Source organism: Neofelis nebulosa, chromosome 3 (assembly GCF_028018385.1).
Source record: "Neofelis nebulosa isolate mNeoNeb1 chromosome 3, mNeoNeb1.pri, whole genome shotgun sequence".
In the NCBI taxonomy this organism is placed as follows: Eukaryota; Metazoa; Chordata; class Mammalia; order Carnivora; family Felidae; genus Neofelis; species Neofelis nebulosa.
Genome location: NC_080784.1, coordinates 134,921,332 through 134,935,065, shown reverse-complemented (window position 1 = coordinate 134,935,065; position 13,734 = coordinate 134,921,332). Strand labels below are relative to the sequence as shown.

At 39.5% G+C, this 13,734-nt stretch overlaps 1 protein-coding gene and 1 long non-coding RNA gene across 9 annotated transcripts in view; one reads left to right on the top strand and one right to left on the bottom strand.

Annotated features, from left to right (window-relative positions):
* Nucleotides 1-4,895: 4,895 nt before the first annotated feature.
* LOC131507355 (uncharacterized) lies at nt 4,896-9,347 on the bottom strand. Its single transcript, XR_009259462.1, has 3 exons — nt 9,246-9,347; nt 6,678-6,813; nt 4,896-5,421 (listed from the first exon to the last, which is right to left on the bottom strand). It is a non-coding gene; the product is annotated as an uncharacterized LOC131507355 (long non-coding RNA).
* An 83-nt stretch (nt 9,348-9,430) lies between these two features.
* NUDT9 (nudix hydrolase 9) overlaps nt 9,431-13,734 on the top strand; it is a 101,991-nt gene continuing 97,687 nt past the window's right edge. For 6 of the 8 annotated variants that reach the window (XR_009259455.1, XR_009259456.1, XM_058721970.1 and 3 more), the window contains exon 1: nt 9,785-10,187. Coding sequence is in view for 5 of the 8 variants with exons in the window: in XM_058721970.1 (XP_058577953.1) it covers nt 10,081-10,187 (107 nt within the window). In the remaining 3 variants the exon portion in view is untranslated. Of the gene's footprint in view, nt 9,570-9,784; nt 10,188-13,734 lie in introns of those variants that run through there. The other 2 variants (XM_058721968.1, XM_058721966.1) reach the window with 2 other exon arrangements.

Here is a 13,734-nt window from a genome sequence, read left to right as displayed (position 1 = left end):
GCTTCGTTCAGCCTTTCACAATTGGCTCTGGCTGCAGTGCGGAGCTGCTGCTCGCCAGCTCAGAAATCTGGGAGGGACAAAGTCCGGAGGAGGGCAAGGCTTCCCCTTCTGGTCCTATTTGACCCACTACCTCCGGGTCTCGAGAGCCGACCATCTACGCTTAGCTGCCGCCTGCTTTCCTCTCAAAGTTACAAAGATAGCTGACAGTGTCCCTGGCCCGGGTCTGAGGCTTCTTTGAAACTTGATGCCCATCATTAGCGAAAGGATGCAAATGTAGTTTCCTGTCTTGAAAGGAACGTGGAGAGAGGGGTCAGTTGTTCCATACCCTCCAAACCCGCCCCGAAAAATTATGCTGCCTCACATCTTAGTTTGAACTAAGCTCGATTCCCGGAGAGCAGAGAAAATGTTGTCTTTTCAAGGACAGCAATAATCAAGGTCCAGGAAAAATCAGATCGTATCATAGGGGATTGTTTCCACAAGGAAGATCAGTATATTTTTTTTGGATAACCTTTTTCACTCAACCTGTTAGAACTTGGGAAAAAAAAAAATATATATATATATATATATATTACACTTTGGTAATTGCATCTTTATCCAGGTTAATAAATCATTGCCTCCAGAATGAATAACAAAATAGAAAGAAAATCACCTTGCATAAAGATTATTTATGTAATTTTTGGTTTAGTAGCCTATTTATATAAGTATTTTTAAAAATCCTAGAGATTGGTTACTGAAAAAAAAGACCCAACTCTGGGTTTCTGTGTAGTAAGAGCTTAATAATTGTCTGTTACATGTAGTTTTTCAATTCAGTTTTTGACAGTAATTGAATTTAGGCTTTTTGTGAGACACTATAGTACTTTGAAAAGAGGCTTCAGTCATGTCGGTGACAGATGGTCACTATATTTATATTTATATTTATATTTATATTTATATTTATATTTAAGAAGCCGGAAGGGGTGCCTGGATGGCTCAGTAAGTTAAGTGTGGGGCTTCTGATTTCAGGTCAGGTCATGATGTCACAATTCATGAGATGGCGCCCCGCAAGGGGCTCTGTGCTGACAGTGTGGTCTGCTTGGGATTCTCTGTCTGCCTCTCTCTGCCCCTCTGCTGTTTGTGTGCGGGCTGGAGCACTGTGCTCTCTCTCTTTCTCAAAATAAATAAAGACTTAAAAATAAATAAATAAGGGGCGCCTGGGTGGCTCAGTCGGTTAAGCGTCTGACTTCAGCTCAGGTCATGATCTTGAGGTTTGTGAGTTTGAGCCCCGTGTGCGGCTGTGTGCTGACAGCTCAGAGCCTGGAGCCTGCTCCCGATTCTGTGTCTTCCTCTCTATCTGCCCCTCCCCTGTTCACACTCTGTCTCTTAATAATAAATAAACGTTAAAAAATTACAATAAATAAATAAACCTTAAGAAAATAACAGGCAGGAAGATCACAAAAAATTGAAGTTCACGGGGTACCTGGGTGGCTCACTTGGTTGAGTGTCAGAATTTGGCTCACATGATGATCTCTCTGTTCGTGACTTCGAGCCCCACATGGAGCTTGCTGCTGTCAGTGCAGAGCCCACTTTAGATCCTCTGTCTTCCTCTTTCTACCCCTCCCCTCCTTGCACTCGCTTTCTCTCAAAAATAAACATACATTAAAAAAAAAAAAAAGACTAAATTCTCCTTTGGTCCCACCAACATTTCCCCCTTGAGAGCAAAACATTTTCAGCAAGAAGCTAAATGCTTACCTACACATTTGTATAATGTCAAGAAATAATAAAAAAAAAAAGTGAAATTCACAAAGAATTCACACTCCTATCTATCATCTGCAACTTTTTATTATTGCCCTTAAATCCACATTTATGATAGTATAGAAAGTTTACAGTTTCCAGAACTTTTTTCCACATATATTATCTCATTAGATTTTTTTTAAAGCCTCTTAGGAACTAGAGAAGAAAGCTGTTTATTTCCCCATTTTATAAGTAAATAGATCAGTTAGATTAATTTTTTAAAGTTCCCACAGCAAGTAAAAGCATAACTGGGTTAGATGCAGGGTGAGGATTTGTCAAACGTTTTTGCCCAATACCTATACAAAGAAATCACATTTTACGTGTGTGTGTGTGTGTTTACTTTCATATATGTTGACTTTCATACATATTCAGGCTCTTTCTCTAACATTTTCTATTGAGAAAATTGTATTTAAAGAGAACTGGGTAGTTTTGACCCACAAAGTTGACCAGAGCTTCCCTGGTGTAGGGAAAAAAACCCAGTGTTTTCAAATAGTCACACCTGAATCCCATATGTGTATGTGACTTTACCTCCCTAAGGATGTTTCCTAATTTGTAAAATTGGGATGTCACTAATACTTAACCCTACAAGATTCTTGTGAAGTTCAAATGAGTTAACATAAAGCACAGTATTCTATCAACTGTATGTAAGTTATAATTTACACTAATATAATTATAATGTGGATGGTTTTGTGATAATTAGCTACTAATTTGACACAGTGGCAAAGTGTGATTTTATATGTTTGTGGTTTTTAAAAATGCCTTTCATTGGGAGAGTTTAAAATGTTTTCTGTGTGCAGCATCTTAATTTCAGGCTACCCTTCTAGCTGTTGAAATGGCATTTGAAAAAGCGAGAAAAAAAAGGTAAGGATGTGGAGCGTTTCAACGATGTTTTGAGCAACGATGTCTTGAGTAGGCATTGTGCTAAGTGATTCACATATGCACACTTCATTTTCTCTTCCCAACAGTCTTAAGAAGTAGGTTTGATGAGATGTCTATTATATGAATAAAGAAACAAAGGATTACCTGAGCACACAGTATGAATGGAAGAGTTGGAATTTAGACCTAGGCCGTTATCACTGTTATATTTCCTTCTTTTTTTAGGGCAAAGAAGAAAAGCTAAGCCAACCATAAATCACTTTGAAAATTCAAAAGAATCAAAACTCCTACTACTCATAATACTTCCTATTATTCATAACTCCTACAACATTCATAACACCTCCCTCTCATACCATTAGGTAACTTAATCCCTAATAGGCGTTTGAGCACAGCTATTAAAACAAGGATTTTTTAAAAATATAATTTATTGTCAAATTGGTTTACATACAACACCCAGTACTCATCCCAACAAGTGCCCTCCTCAATGCCCACCACCCATGTTCCTCTCTCCCCAACCCCCCCCCCCCTTCAACCCTCAGTTTGTTCTCTGTGTTTAAGAGTCTCTTGTGTTTTGCCTTCCTCCCTCCCTCTCTGTTTGTAACTATTTTTTTCCCCTTCTTTTCCCCCGTGGACTTCTTTTAAGTTTCTCAAGATCCACATATGAGTGAAAACATATGCTAGCTCTCTTTCTCTGACTTACTTCACTCAGCATAATACCCTCCAGTTCTATCCATGTTGCCACAAATAGCAGGATTTCATTCTTTCTCATTACCAAGTAGTATTCCATTGTATATATAAACCACGTCTTCTTTATCCATTCATCAGGTAATGGGCATTTAGGTTCTTTCCATAATTTGGCTATTGTTGAAAGTGCTGCTATAAACATTGGGGTACACCTGCCCCTATGCATCAGCACTTCTGTATTCCTTGGATAAATTCCTAGTATTGCTGTTGCTGGGTCATAGGGTAGGTCTATTTTCAATTTTTTGAGGAACCTCCACACTGTTTTCCACAGCGGCTGCACCAGTTTGCATTCCCACCAACAGTGCAAGAGGGTTCCCGTTTCTCCACATCCTTGCCAGCATCTATAGTCTCGTGATTTGTTCATTTTAGCCACTCTGACCGGTGTGAGATGGTATCTCAGTGTGGCATTGATTTGTATTTCCCTGCTGATGAGTGATGTTGTGCATCTTTGCATGTGTCTGTTGGCTATCTGGATATCTTCTTTGGAAAAGTGTCTAAAAACAAGGATTTTGAATTCCTGCCATTTTTTTTTTTATCAGCTATGTGATACCTGGTTAATTATTTACCCTCCCCTGAGGTCTCAGTTACTTCATCTGTAAAATGGGTATAATAGCAGCTTGGTTGAGTAAATGAGATATTTAAAAAGCATACAGCATGACACCTTACATACAAATATACTTAATGAATGATAGCTATTACTGTATCTTAACCAGCCATCAGTAAGAGGTTTGTTTGCAAGGCTGGCTCTGTAGAATGCTAGTGGATTCAGAAGGAAAGGTCGCTGTACTTATCAATTATATAGGCCAATAAAGAACAGTCACTTTTCTTTTTCCCTGTTATTCTAAAGAACAATGAGGAAGAACACTCAGAAATGATTGCCAGACTGTGCTAAAGGAGGTAATTCCAATAGTTTTTCAGTCATTCTGGGATAGAAGCCTTCATACTTGGTTCTGAAGTCTGAATTTTAGAGCTGGAGGGTGTCAGAAATTAACCTGTCCAAGCATATTTTTTAAAAAAGTCATGAATCTATGAATTCAAAGTAATGACTATATCTGGTTTAAAAATGGTTCAAAGGTGCAGATAATAAAAAGACACAGTTCTGAGTCCCACCCTTGTCTAATTCTTCAGATGAACTCCTTAAAAAAATTTTTTTTTTTACATTTATTTATTTTTGAGAGACAGAGACAGACAGAGCACAAGTGGGGGAGGGACAGAGAGAATGAGACACAGAATCTGAACTAGGTTCCAGGCTCTGAGCTGCCAGCACAGAGCCCAACACAGGGCTTGAACTCACAAAGTGTGAGATCATGACCTAAACTGAAGTTGAGCCACCCAGGCGCCCCAGATAAACTACTTGTAATCTATTTAACCATCTCTTGCAGAATTGATTCCATGCCTCTAATAAAAGCTTACAGTGTCATTTCTTGGTTAATCAATAGTAGACATTAAAAAAAACTTCTTTTGTATTTATTTATTTATTTTTGAGAGACAGAGAGAGACAGAGCACCAGCGGGGGAGGAACAGAGAGAGACAGACACAGAATCTGAAACAGGCTCCAGGCTCTGAGCTGTCAGCACAGAGTCCGAAGTTGGGCTAGAACTCACAAACCATGAGATCATGACCTGAGCTGAAGTCAGACATTCAACTGACTGAGCCACCCAGGTGCCCCAATAATAGACATTATTAATTGATTTTCTTCTATGACAGCTGAGGATGTAGCTCACTTATTCCTCCCCTAACACCTTTCTCCTTATATATTCCCAATATAAATTATGTTACTATCCTTACTACTTTTGTTTGGTCATATTTAAAACTTTTACACTTTTTATGTCTTATTTATGCCACTGTATGATGAAACTTTGTTTCCCATTCTGTAAAAGGAGGGTAAGCCCTATTCTTTTCCTCAGGAGTCCATTCCATTTCTACCTCCCAATTTCTAATACCTGGTTTACTTTCATATGCTCAGGACTTATCATGCTGACTTTCTATTTTGTAACTGTAACATTTTCTGTGCTTGGTCTATGGTTGATTCTGAAAGGTAAAAGTCAACAGATAGTATTTACATTCTTGTGACTAAACAGTGGCCTTCGTTAGCAAAAGGCTCTTACTAGCGTAACTGGGACAGACTGGATCCGAAGAAATCACTGTCATCTCGAAACTATTCACCCTTGGCCTTTATGAAATCTGAGGCAGCATAATGTTAAAGCAAAAACTCTGAAATTAGGTTGGAATCCAGCTCTGTCACTCTCTAGGTGTGTGATTTTGAACAAGTCATTTAAATTCTTTGTTTTAATTTCCTTCAGCATGCATTAACTTATTAAGAGACAGGACCGGTGGGTGTGACGTTTCCACTGATTGAAAGAACACAAATGATATGAAGAAAATTCTTGCCTCAAGCAAAGAAAAAGAGGAAAGTAGGCTTCTTCTGACCCAGGGGTTTATGGAAAAGGAGAGATCATAGCAGTGAAGGTAAGTATTAAGAATGTAATAACTTGACTTCGACTCCAACCCCTACCCCTATATTACAGTTTGTCCAGTTCCAACTTTTATAATACCTATTTCTCTATGTTGTGAGGAATAAAGTTTCCTACAGTATTAATGGCTTTCTGTTGCACTTGGGATAAACTCCTAATTCCTTACCACAGACCATTAAGCCTTATATGATTTGGCTCTTGTGTCAAGATTTTTACATAAAATAAACCCGACCATTGTAGTTTAGTCAAATAGGGGCTTATTTTCCTTATTAACCCAGAACCACGCTATGCAGGACTTGTGCAACTACTTAAGGAAGTCATAAAAAACTCAGTCTCCTTCTTATACCCAATTCTGCCATCTATATGTGTGGCTTTTGTCAATAGGATCTCAAGATGGCTGCTCCTTCTCTAGGAAATGTGCCCTCCCTTCAAGCAGGAATAAAGGAGGGAGGGGAAATTGTGAAGGGTTACTAGTTCCTGCTAAATCAGCCAGTCTCTTTTGCCCAGGAAAATAATGGCCTTCCTAGAAAACCCACACAGTAGGCTACCACATTCATCTCATTGGCCAGGAAGGGTCCTGTGGCCCCTTTAGCTTCAGGGAGCACAGGGAGGTAAGTTTTTAACCAGACACATTTCTACATATGACATGGAAGAAGGGAGAATGAATAAATGGGTACTGGGAAGCAGAGGGCTATGTCCAGCATACTGGCCCACCTCTCTGGCTTCACTGCAGATCACACTTTCCCCAGTTTACTACTATGCTTTAGCACATTGACCTTTCTGTTCCTTGATTATGGCCAAACCCTTTCCTACCTTAGAGATGTTGCACTTGCAGTCCTCTCTGCCTGGAATGCTCTCTACCCAGCTTTTCCAGTGGCTGGCAGCTTCATGTCCGTAGATGTCTCTCAAATGTGACCTCCTCAGAAAAGTCTTTGCTGACACACTTCTCCTGTAATATAGTTACTCCAGCCTCAATTATTATTTTACACAGTAAGTTGTCTACTTCCTTCATAATATGCAATTCCTAGTTGGCTTAGTTATTTATAGTTGATTTATCTCCCCTAGAAAGTAAGTTTCATGAGAGCAGGACCTTGTTCATCTTGTTCCCAACTTTATTCCTGCCACCCAGGGCAGTGCTTGGTAAATAGTAATTAATCCATAAATATTTGTTATATAAAGAAATGGACAGAAAAAGGGGGAAACAGTTGGGATTATTATTTTTTTTTGAAGTTTTAAGCTTATTTGAGAGAGAGAGAGAGAGAGAGAGAGAGAGAGAGAATGTGAGTGAGGGGCAGAGAGAGAGGGAGAGAGAATCCTAAGCAGGCTCCACACTGTCAGCATGGAACCCAAAGAGAGGCTCGAATTGTAAGATTATCACCTGAGCCAAGATCAAGAGTGAGACACTTAACTGACTGAGCCCCCCCAGGTGCCCCAACAGTTGGAATTAATAGTCACTCTTATTTTTAGCATATGTAAAATTGATATCAGTAATTACATACACTGCTTTCCTATTTCAAAACATTCATTAGGTAGCTTAGTTGGTAAAGCTTCTGACTCTTGATTTTGGCTCAGGTAGTGATCTCACAGTTGTGAGATCAAGCCCTGCATCGGGCTCCACGCTGAGAGTGGAGTCTGCTTGGGATTCTCTCTCTCCCTCTCTCTCTCAAAATAAATATTTTAAAACATTCTTTATTGAGGATCTTTTGCCTGTCTAACTATTGTAAGAAGCCCTTAGAGTTGGTATGTGGTTACTACATTAAAAAAACAACAAAACCTTCACTTCTCTCTACTTAAATTCTAATGATACCCATTTAATTTGGGATGTGGATAAATGGATGGTAATATAAAACAGTAAATATTCGAGATGGCATTTGGGTTCTACCCAAGAGTGGACTACAGGGCATGCTCACTACTCTAGCAGACTCTAGTACATGTCCCTGCAGGAAGGAACCCTGGAGACCCACTATCTGAGCTAATTATGGTACAGTCCTAGTACCAAGAAGTTGGTTTTGCTTGCATAGTTGTATAGTTCTTTAAGCTAAGTCTGCTCCAATCTCTCCTTAAGGAATGTAGAGGTAGAGGGGTGCCTGGGGGGCTCAGTCAAACAACTGACTCTTGATTTCAGCTGAGGTCATGATCTCAAGTTTTGTGAGATCAAGCCCTGCATCGGGCTCTGTGCTGGTAGTGTGGAGCCTGCTTGGGATTCTCTCTCTCCTGTCTCCCTGCCTCTCCCTAAAAAATAAATAAAAAAACATTAAAAAAAAAAAAAAAAGGAATGTGGAGTTAGAAAACCAGAGCTTGAAGAACTTTCTATGAGAATTCCTTCCTGTCTCTTGTTCCTGGTCAGAGGTTTTGTAGCACACTGCCTTCTCTTCTTCCTAATGACATTTCAGAGGGGCTGAATCTTTTAAACAGAGCCTAATTACATTTCCAGTTTAAGCAGAGTTTAATGGCTGTCAATGACAAGAAGGGCAAAATTTATCCAACCAGAGGAAGACATGTCCAGATATTTATTTTTAAAAAAGCAAACACACTTTAATAATAGTACTAGAAGAACTGCCAAAAAATAAACAAACCTAGATACTAGTTAAAGCAGTAAGGACACATTTTATTCAGTAATACTATTGTATGAATGAACTCAACTTCCCTGAAATAGAAGGCTGGAGGGTGCTAAGGGAAAGACACTGAGGGGTGTTAAGGGGCTGAGTTGATGATTCATGTGAGTAGGCCACCTGAGATGAAAGAAACTTCTATCTTTACCATAAGAGGCAGCAGTGCAAGTTGAAGAAAGATGCCCACTAAAGTTAGGCCCTTATCCTTTCACAGGTACTGGGAACTAACACAGAGTTATCTCCCTGAATGACTGCATTTCAGAGTGAAGATTTCTCAGATCCTTGAGGAAACAGTTCTGGCTGGTAGATTTATACATCACAAAGGTCAGGAAAAATATTTGTAACTCCAAGTCTAAAGAAATTGCTCTAAGAGAGGGGTCTAGGTTACTATTTGCCTATTGCAAGGTTTTTTCCTGGAATAGTCAATTCTCCTTAGCTTTTCCATGCAGGCATCTTAAGGGGGTCTCGGATTATCCTGGGGACAAAGCCTTAAACTGCTAGAAGCCATACTGGTTTCGCCGAGTCTCTTAGTGCAGAGGTTATGATGGAGCTGTTATATGTCAAGAGTTCTGCATTCTGTAGTCATCAGAATACTTGTAAAAGTTTGATTAATCTGGTTTTTGAGACAAAATTTTACAATGTGTGTCTATACCACACCATTGAGATTGTATGTTATGTACTTAAAAGTTGAGTATTTGCCACATTAATAAAATAATGAATATAAAAGATGAAAGCCAGATTACAAACTGTTTTAGACAATCTGAATTACCAGTTTTCAGCCTGGCAGTTTAATTGTTGCCCCTTGTTTGTGCTGGGTGTTGGCTTGTATTCCTGCTCCAAGCTGCGTTCTTGGCTCACAGCTGGTTTACTCCTCCACAGGTTTGCTAAGGTCACATCCGGCAACGCCTTGTCAAACTTAGCATTTGCAGTCAACAACTTGGTGAAAAAGGAAGAGAAAGCCTTAGGTGGACTGCGAATCTCTTAACTACCTCCTTTTCGGGCAACCACTTATTATTCAGATACTAGGTCCTCTATGGTTCACTACAAGAGCTGCTTGTAACTCCTTCCAGCCGATTAAAAAAAACAAAAACAGGTAAACAACGTTCAATCCCTTTTTTCACTTTCTGCATTACTCTCCCGCCCCGTTCCAGCTCCCCACCTTCTTTTGTTTTCTCCTTTTTCTTGAGTTTTCCGGGTACATTTTCCCTCCGCCCAGCCCCAAGTACGCCTGCGCACACTGAGACGTCAAAGATCGCGAACGCTGCGAGCTCGGCACTGTAGTTGCTTTACGGCGGGGTCGTAAAGTGCGGTTACGCAGTTGGGACATCACTGGGGTCCGCGTCGCTGCTATGCAGCGGCAGGCGCTGGGAGTGACCAAGTGCTCAGCTGATTTGGTTGCCTGCGTCTCACTGTTGGAAGTGGGGGATTATTTGGGGAGGGCTCCTGGTTTTGTGTATTTTTGAGAAGAACGTAGATAGTCCTTTCCTGGAACGGGAGAGCGGCCCGGTCCTAGTGCCGGCTAATACTAGGGGCTGTGGAGCGGACGGAGGTTGTGGCCCTACCTAAGCGTGACCTCGCTCCGCGAAGCCGCCCGCGGGGCGCTGATGGCCGAACGCATTCTGGGAAAGACTTTAGCCACGGTGTCTCTCTCTCTGGCCTTGGCCTCTGTGACTGTCAAGTCCTCGGGCTGTTGCAGCATTCCGGCGTGCAGGTATTCCCCCTCCTAGTGCTGCTGGCTTCTTCTGAGCCCTTGCGTATGGGTGGGAACCAGCGTCCAGTGCTGCGGATTCCATAGGCTTTACTTGCGTCCAGGGTTTTTATAGTTGTATTTACGTTTTCAAAAAGGCTCCAAAATGTTTTATCTGCCTTTTGAGGAAAGCTAGTGGTAGCGATATTTCTTGGTGTCTGATATTGAAACTTGCCATCCTGCCTAAGCCACCAACGTTATTGTTCTCCGAGAGTTTGGATGTGGTGGTGTCCCGTGTCACTTTTTTTCGGATTAATACTTAAAATATTAAAATTAATACATGCATAAAGCTTAAAGAAGTGAACAGTAGAAATGGTGTAAAATGAAAAGTATAAGTTGTCATTCCTCCCTTCTACCTCTTATTTCAAATGTAGGTATCTTTATCATCTACCTCTTTTTCTTGTTTTGCCAACTCGATAAATTTAAGGTTTTTTGTATCTCACACTGCCTCCTACGTTTTTTCTGTTTTTTTTTCTTCTCTTAATTCATTCTTCAGAAAACACGGTGTCCTAGATATTATATTAGGCACATAGTAATGAACGAGTTTTATGAGGCTGTCCCTCATTAAAAAAAGGAGTGGTTTTTAAAAAAATTCCTGTTTGGCATGTCATGTTTCCTTTTGGCACAAAGAAATTCTCTTATATTCCTTCCCCGCCCCATTTTTGTCTTGTCCCTTTTTCTCTGGAACTCCTGTGATAGTTGTTGTACCTTCTGGATTGAATCTCTTCTCTTTTTCTCTCATTTTACATTCATCTTTTTGTACGATGTTCTTAGAGATTTTACTCAAATTTATCTTCCAGATTACTAATTCAGATTTAAGTCCTGTGCATTGTTAGTCATTTCTTCTATTGAATTGTAAATTTTGACAACCCTTTTTTCCCTGTAATTGCTCTTTTTAATAGCAGCCTTTTCTTGTTTTATGGATATAAAGGTTCCTGAATCTATAAAAACAGTCATCAAAATAAAAAAAAAGTACCTTCTGTTTCTTGAATTATCTGTTATAGGTCATGGTTCTGTTAATTTTCAGTACTTTTGCCTTCTGTTTTTTCTCATATATCTGGCGGACACCGGTTTTTCATTTATATTTTGATTCATGTAGGTAATAGGTATTATTGTCTCTAAACGGGATGATTGATAGAATATTGGTGTCATGTGCCAGGGCACGTAGACTGGAAGGTTTCAGTTGAAGGTGTGTGAGCAGGTAACAGGTGGACAGGCTGGGAATCCTCCTCTTTCCCGTTTCTTCCAGACTAGCAAATTCTCTGCTGAGCATAGCTGCCTTAACTTTATTTCCTAGTGTGAACTGTAGTCCTATTAAGCCTAAATTGGTGCTATATTCTCTAACACCAATATTCACAGTAGAGGTCCTAATCTTTCATTTTAACTTTGGGCTTTATCCCAGGGGCAAACGTAACTGTTGCTAACTTGTTATTTGGGGAAGGAGGACTGATTTCCATGTTACTGTCCCGCTGCCCATGACATTTGGGCCCACTTATTTTAAGCCTAAAACCTCTCAGCCCTCCTTTTATAGGAATGGCATCTCTCATTCACCCTCTTGTGCATATTTTCAAATATAGTTTGTTTTACTTTGGTTTTTGGTCAGTATGAGTCCATTTACTATCTATCTTCCTGAACAATTTCTTATTCACTGATGGTATCCTATTCTCTCTCCTGCCGTGGATTTTGTTGCCTTTTATACATCTTTATCACTTTTCAGTAAGTTTTGGGGAGGGAAGGAATAAACATCTATGCTTTTTATAATGTAACGTGGGTCAGCCAAACTCCTATTAAAAAACGTACAAAACGTAAAAAAATTACAAAATATTCTAGTTAAAGACAAAAAAATCAAACTGTAAATTTTTTATAAGACTATTATTTACTTTTGAGAGACGGCGGGGGGGGGGGGGTGGGTGGAATCCCAGGCATGCTCCATTCTATCATCATCAAGCCCCATTTGGGGCTCAATCCCATGAACTGTGAGAGCATGACCTGAGCTGAAATCAAGAGTCAGACACTCCACTCACCAAACCACCCAAGTGCCCCCAAACTATATTCTTTGGAAGTGATGAATACTGTTTTTGATAGATGCTGCTAGAACAATGTAAAATTGCTTGGCAATTATTTTTCATTTTTATAATGCTGGGAACCCTAGTGAACTGGGCTATATCTAAAACTAGTGACTAATTACTGACTTTCAAGAAAAAGTCAAAAGTTAAGCCAACAAGTACGTGTTCAGTGTTGGTATCTTATATTGCAAGGCATTCTGGAAGAGGTGTAAGACATTTATCATTGAGAATTTTACCACTCTTAATTTGGGCAAATCCAGAAAGTCAGAATTTTGCAGTTGATTTTTGTGATTTGCCTCAATGGTTACAAATGTCTATTTTCTAGAAAAAAGTGATAGAACATAAAGATGTAGGGAGTGCTTTCAAATTTTCCAACAGCATCTATCAGTGACGTGGAGAACAGTGTGTATTTTATTCCTGTGAAGACTTAAAATGTGTAAGCTAAAAATGAAGTCAGGATACTGTAGCCTAATCTTAGGAGCCTGGAATTTGAAACCAACTTGTTTGGGATTGGATCCTGATTCTGCTATCAGTTGTGTGAGCTTGGTAAATTTATGTAGTCTTTCTGGGCCTTAGGGGTCTCATTTCTAGAATAAGGATAATAGTATCTAACCTTAAGAGTTGTGAGGACAAATGAGTATATATTATAGCACAAGAACAGTACCTTGCACATAGCATGCACTATATACATTTAGTTACTATCATGGCTATTAGTATTATTGTAAATTTGCTTTATTTCAAAGCACCATATCGATGTATTTCTTCAAGTTTGACCATTTTGGGAACTTTTTTTTGCTTTGTGAAATGAACTTTATAAGCTATTGAATTCTCACGTGCTTGGTCAGGTGTATTTCTTGCACCAATTCATTTGTATAATAAAAGAACCTAGGCTGTATATGTATATATTACATTTATTCTTGTTCTGTTTCCTTTTGGTGTATCATGTTTAAACTGCGGATATAGTAGCAGCTTAGCACTTCTCAATGTGGTAAGATAGAGTCTGAATTTTTACTGTTTTTTACAAGTTTTTAAAATTAAATTTGTTTTGGAAAAGTAAACAATTAGGCATGTAAGTTTCTCTTGTCAGAGTGGGTAGCAGATTTGTGCTTGCTGAACAGAGAGTCTCCTACTTGGGAAAGAAATTTGGTACTTGGTTGGCATAGACTGGAACAAAATCAGTGTTTCCTGTTCAGCATCTCATCAATACTCTTACTTTACCCCTAAACCATGAAAAGTAACTAATTTTATAATAATTCATTAGATAGTAGGGCTCCATATGTAAAATTTTGCCTTTTTTTTTTAAGTTTATTTATTTTGGGACCAAGAGAGAGAAAGAGTATGTGTGTGCACAGGGGAGGAGCAGAGAGAGAGGGAGAGAGAATCCTAAGCAGGCTACCCTCAGCGTAGATCCCTGAGATCATGATCTGAGCCAAAATCAAGAGTCT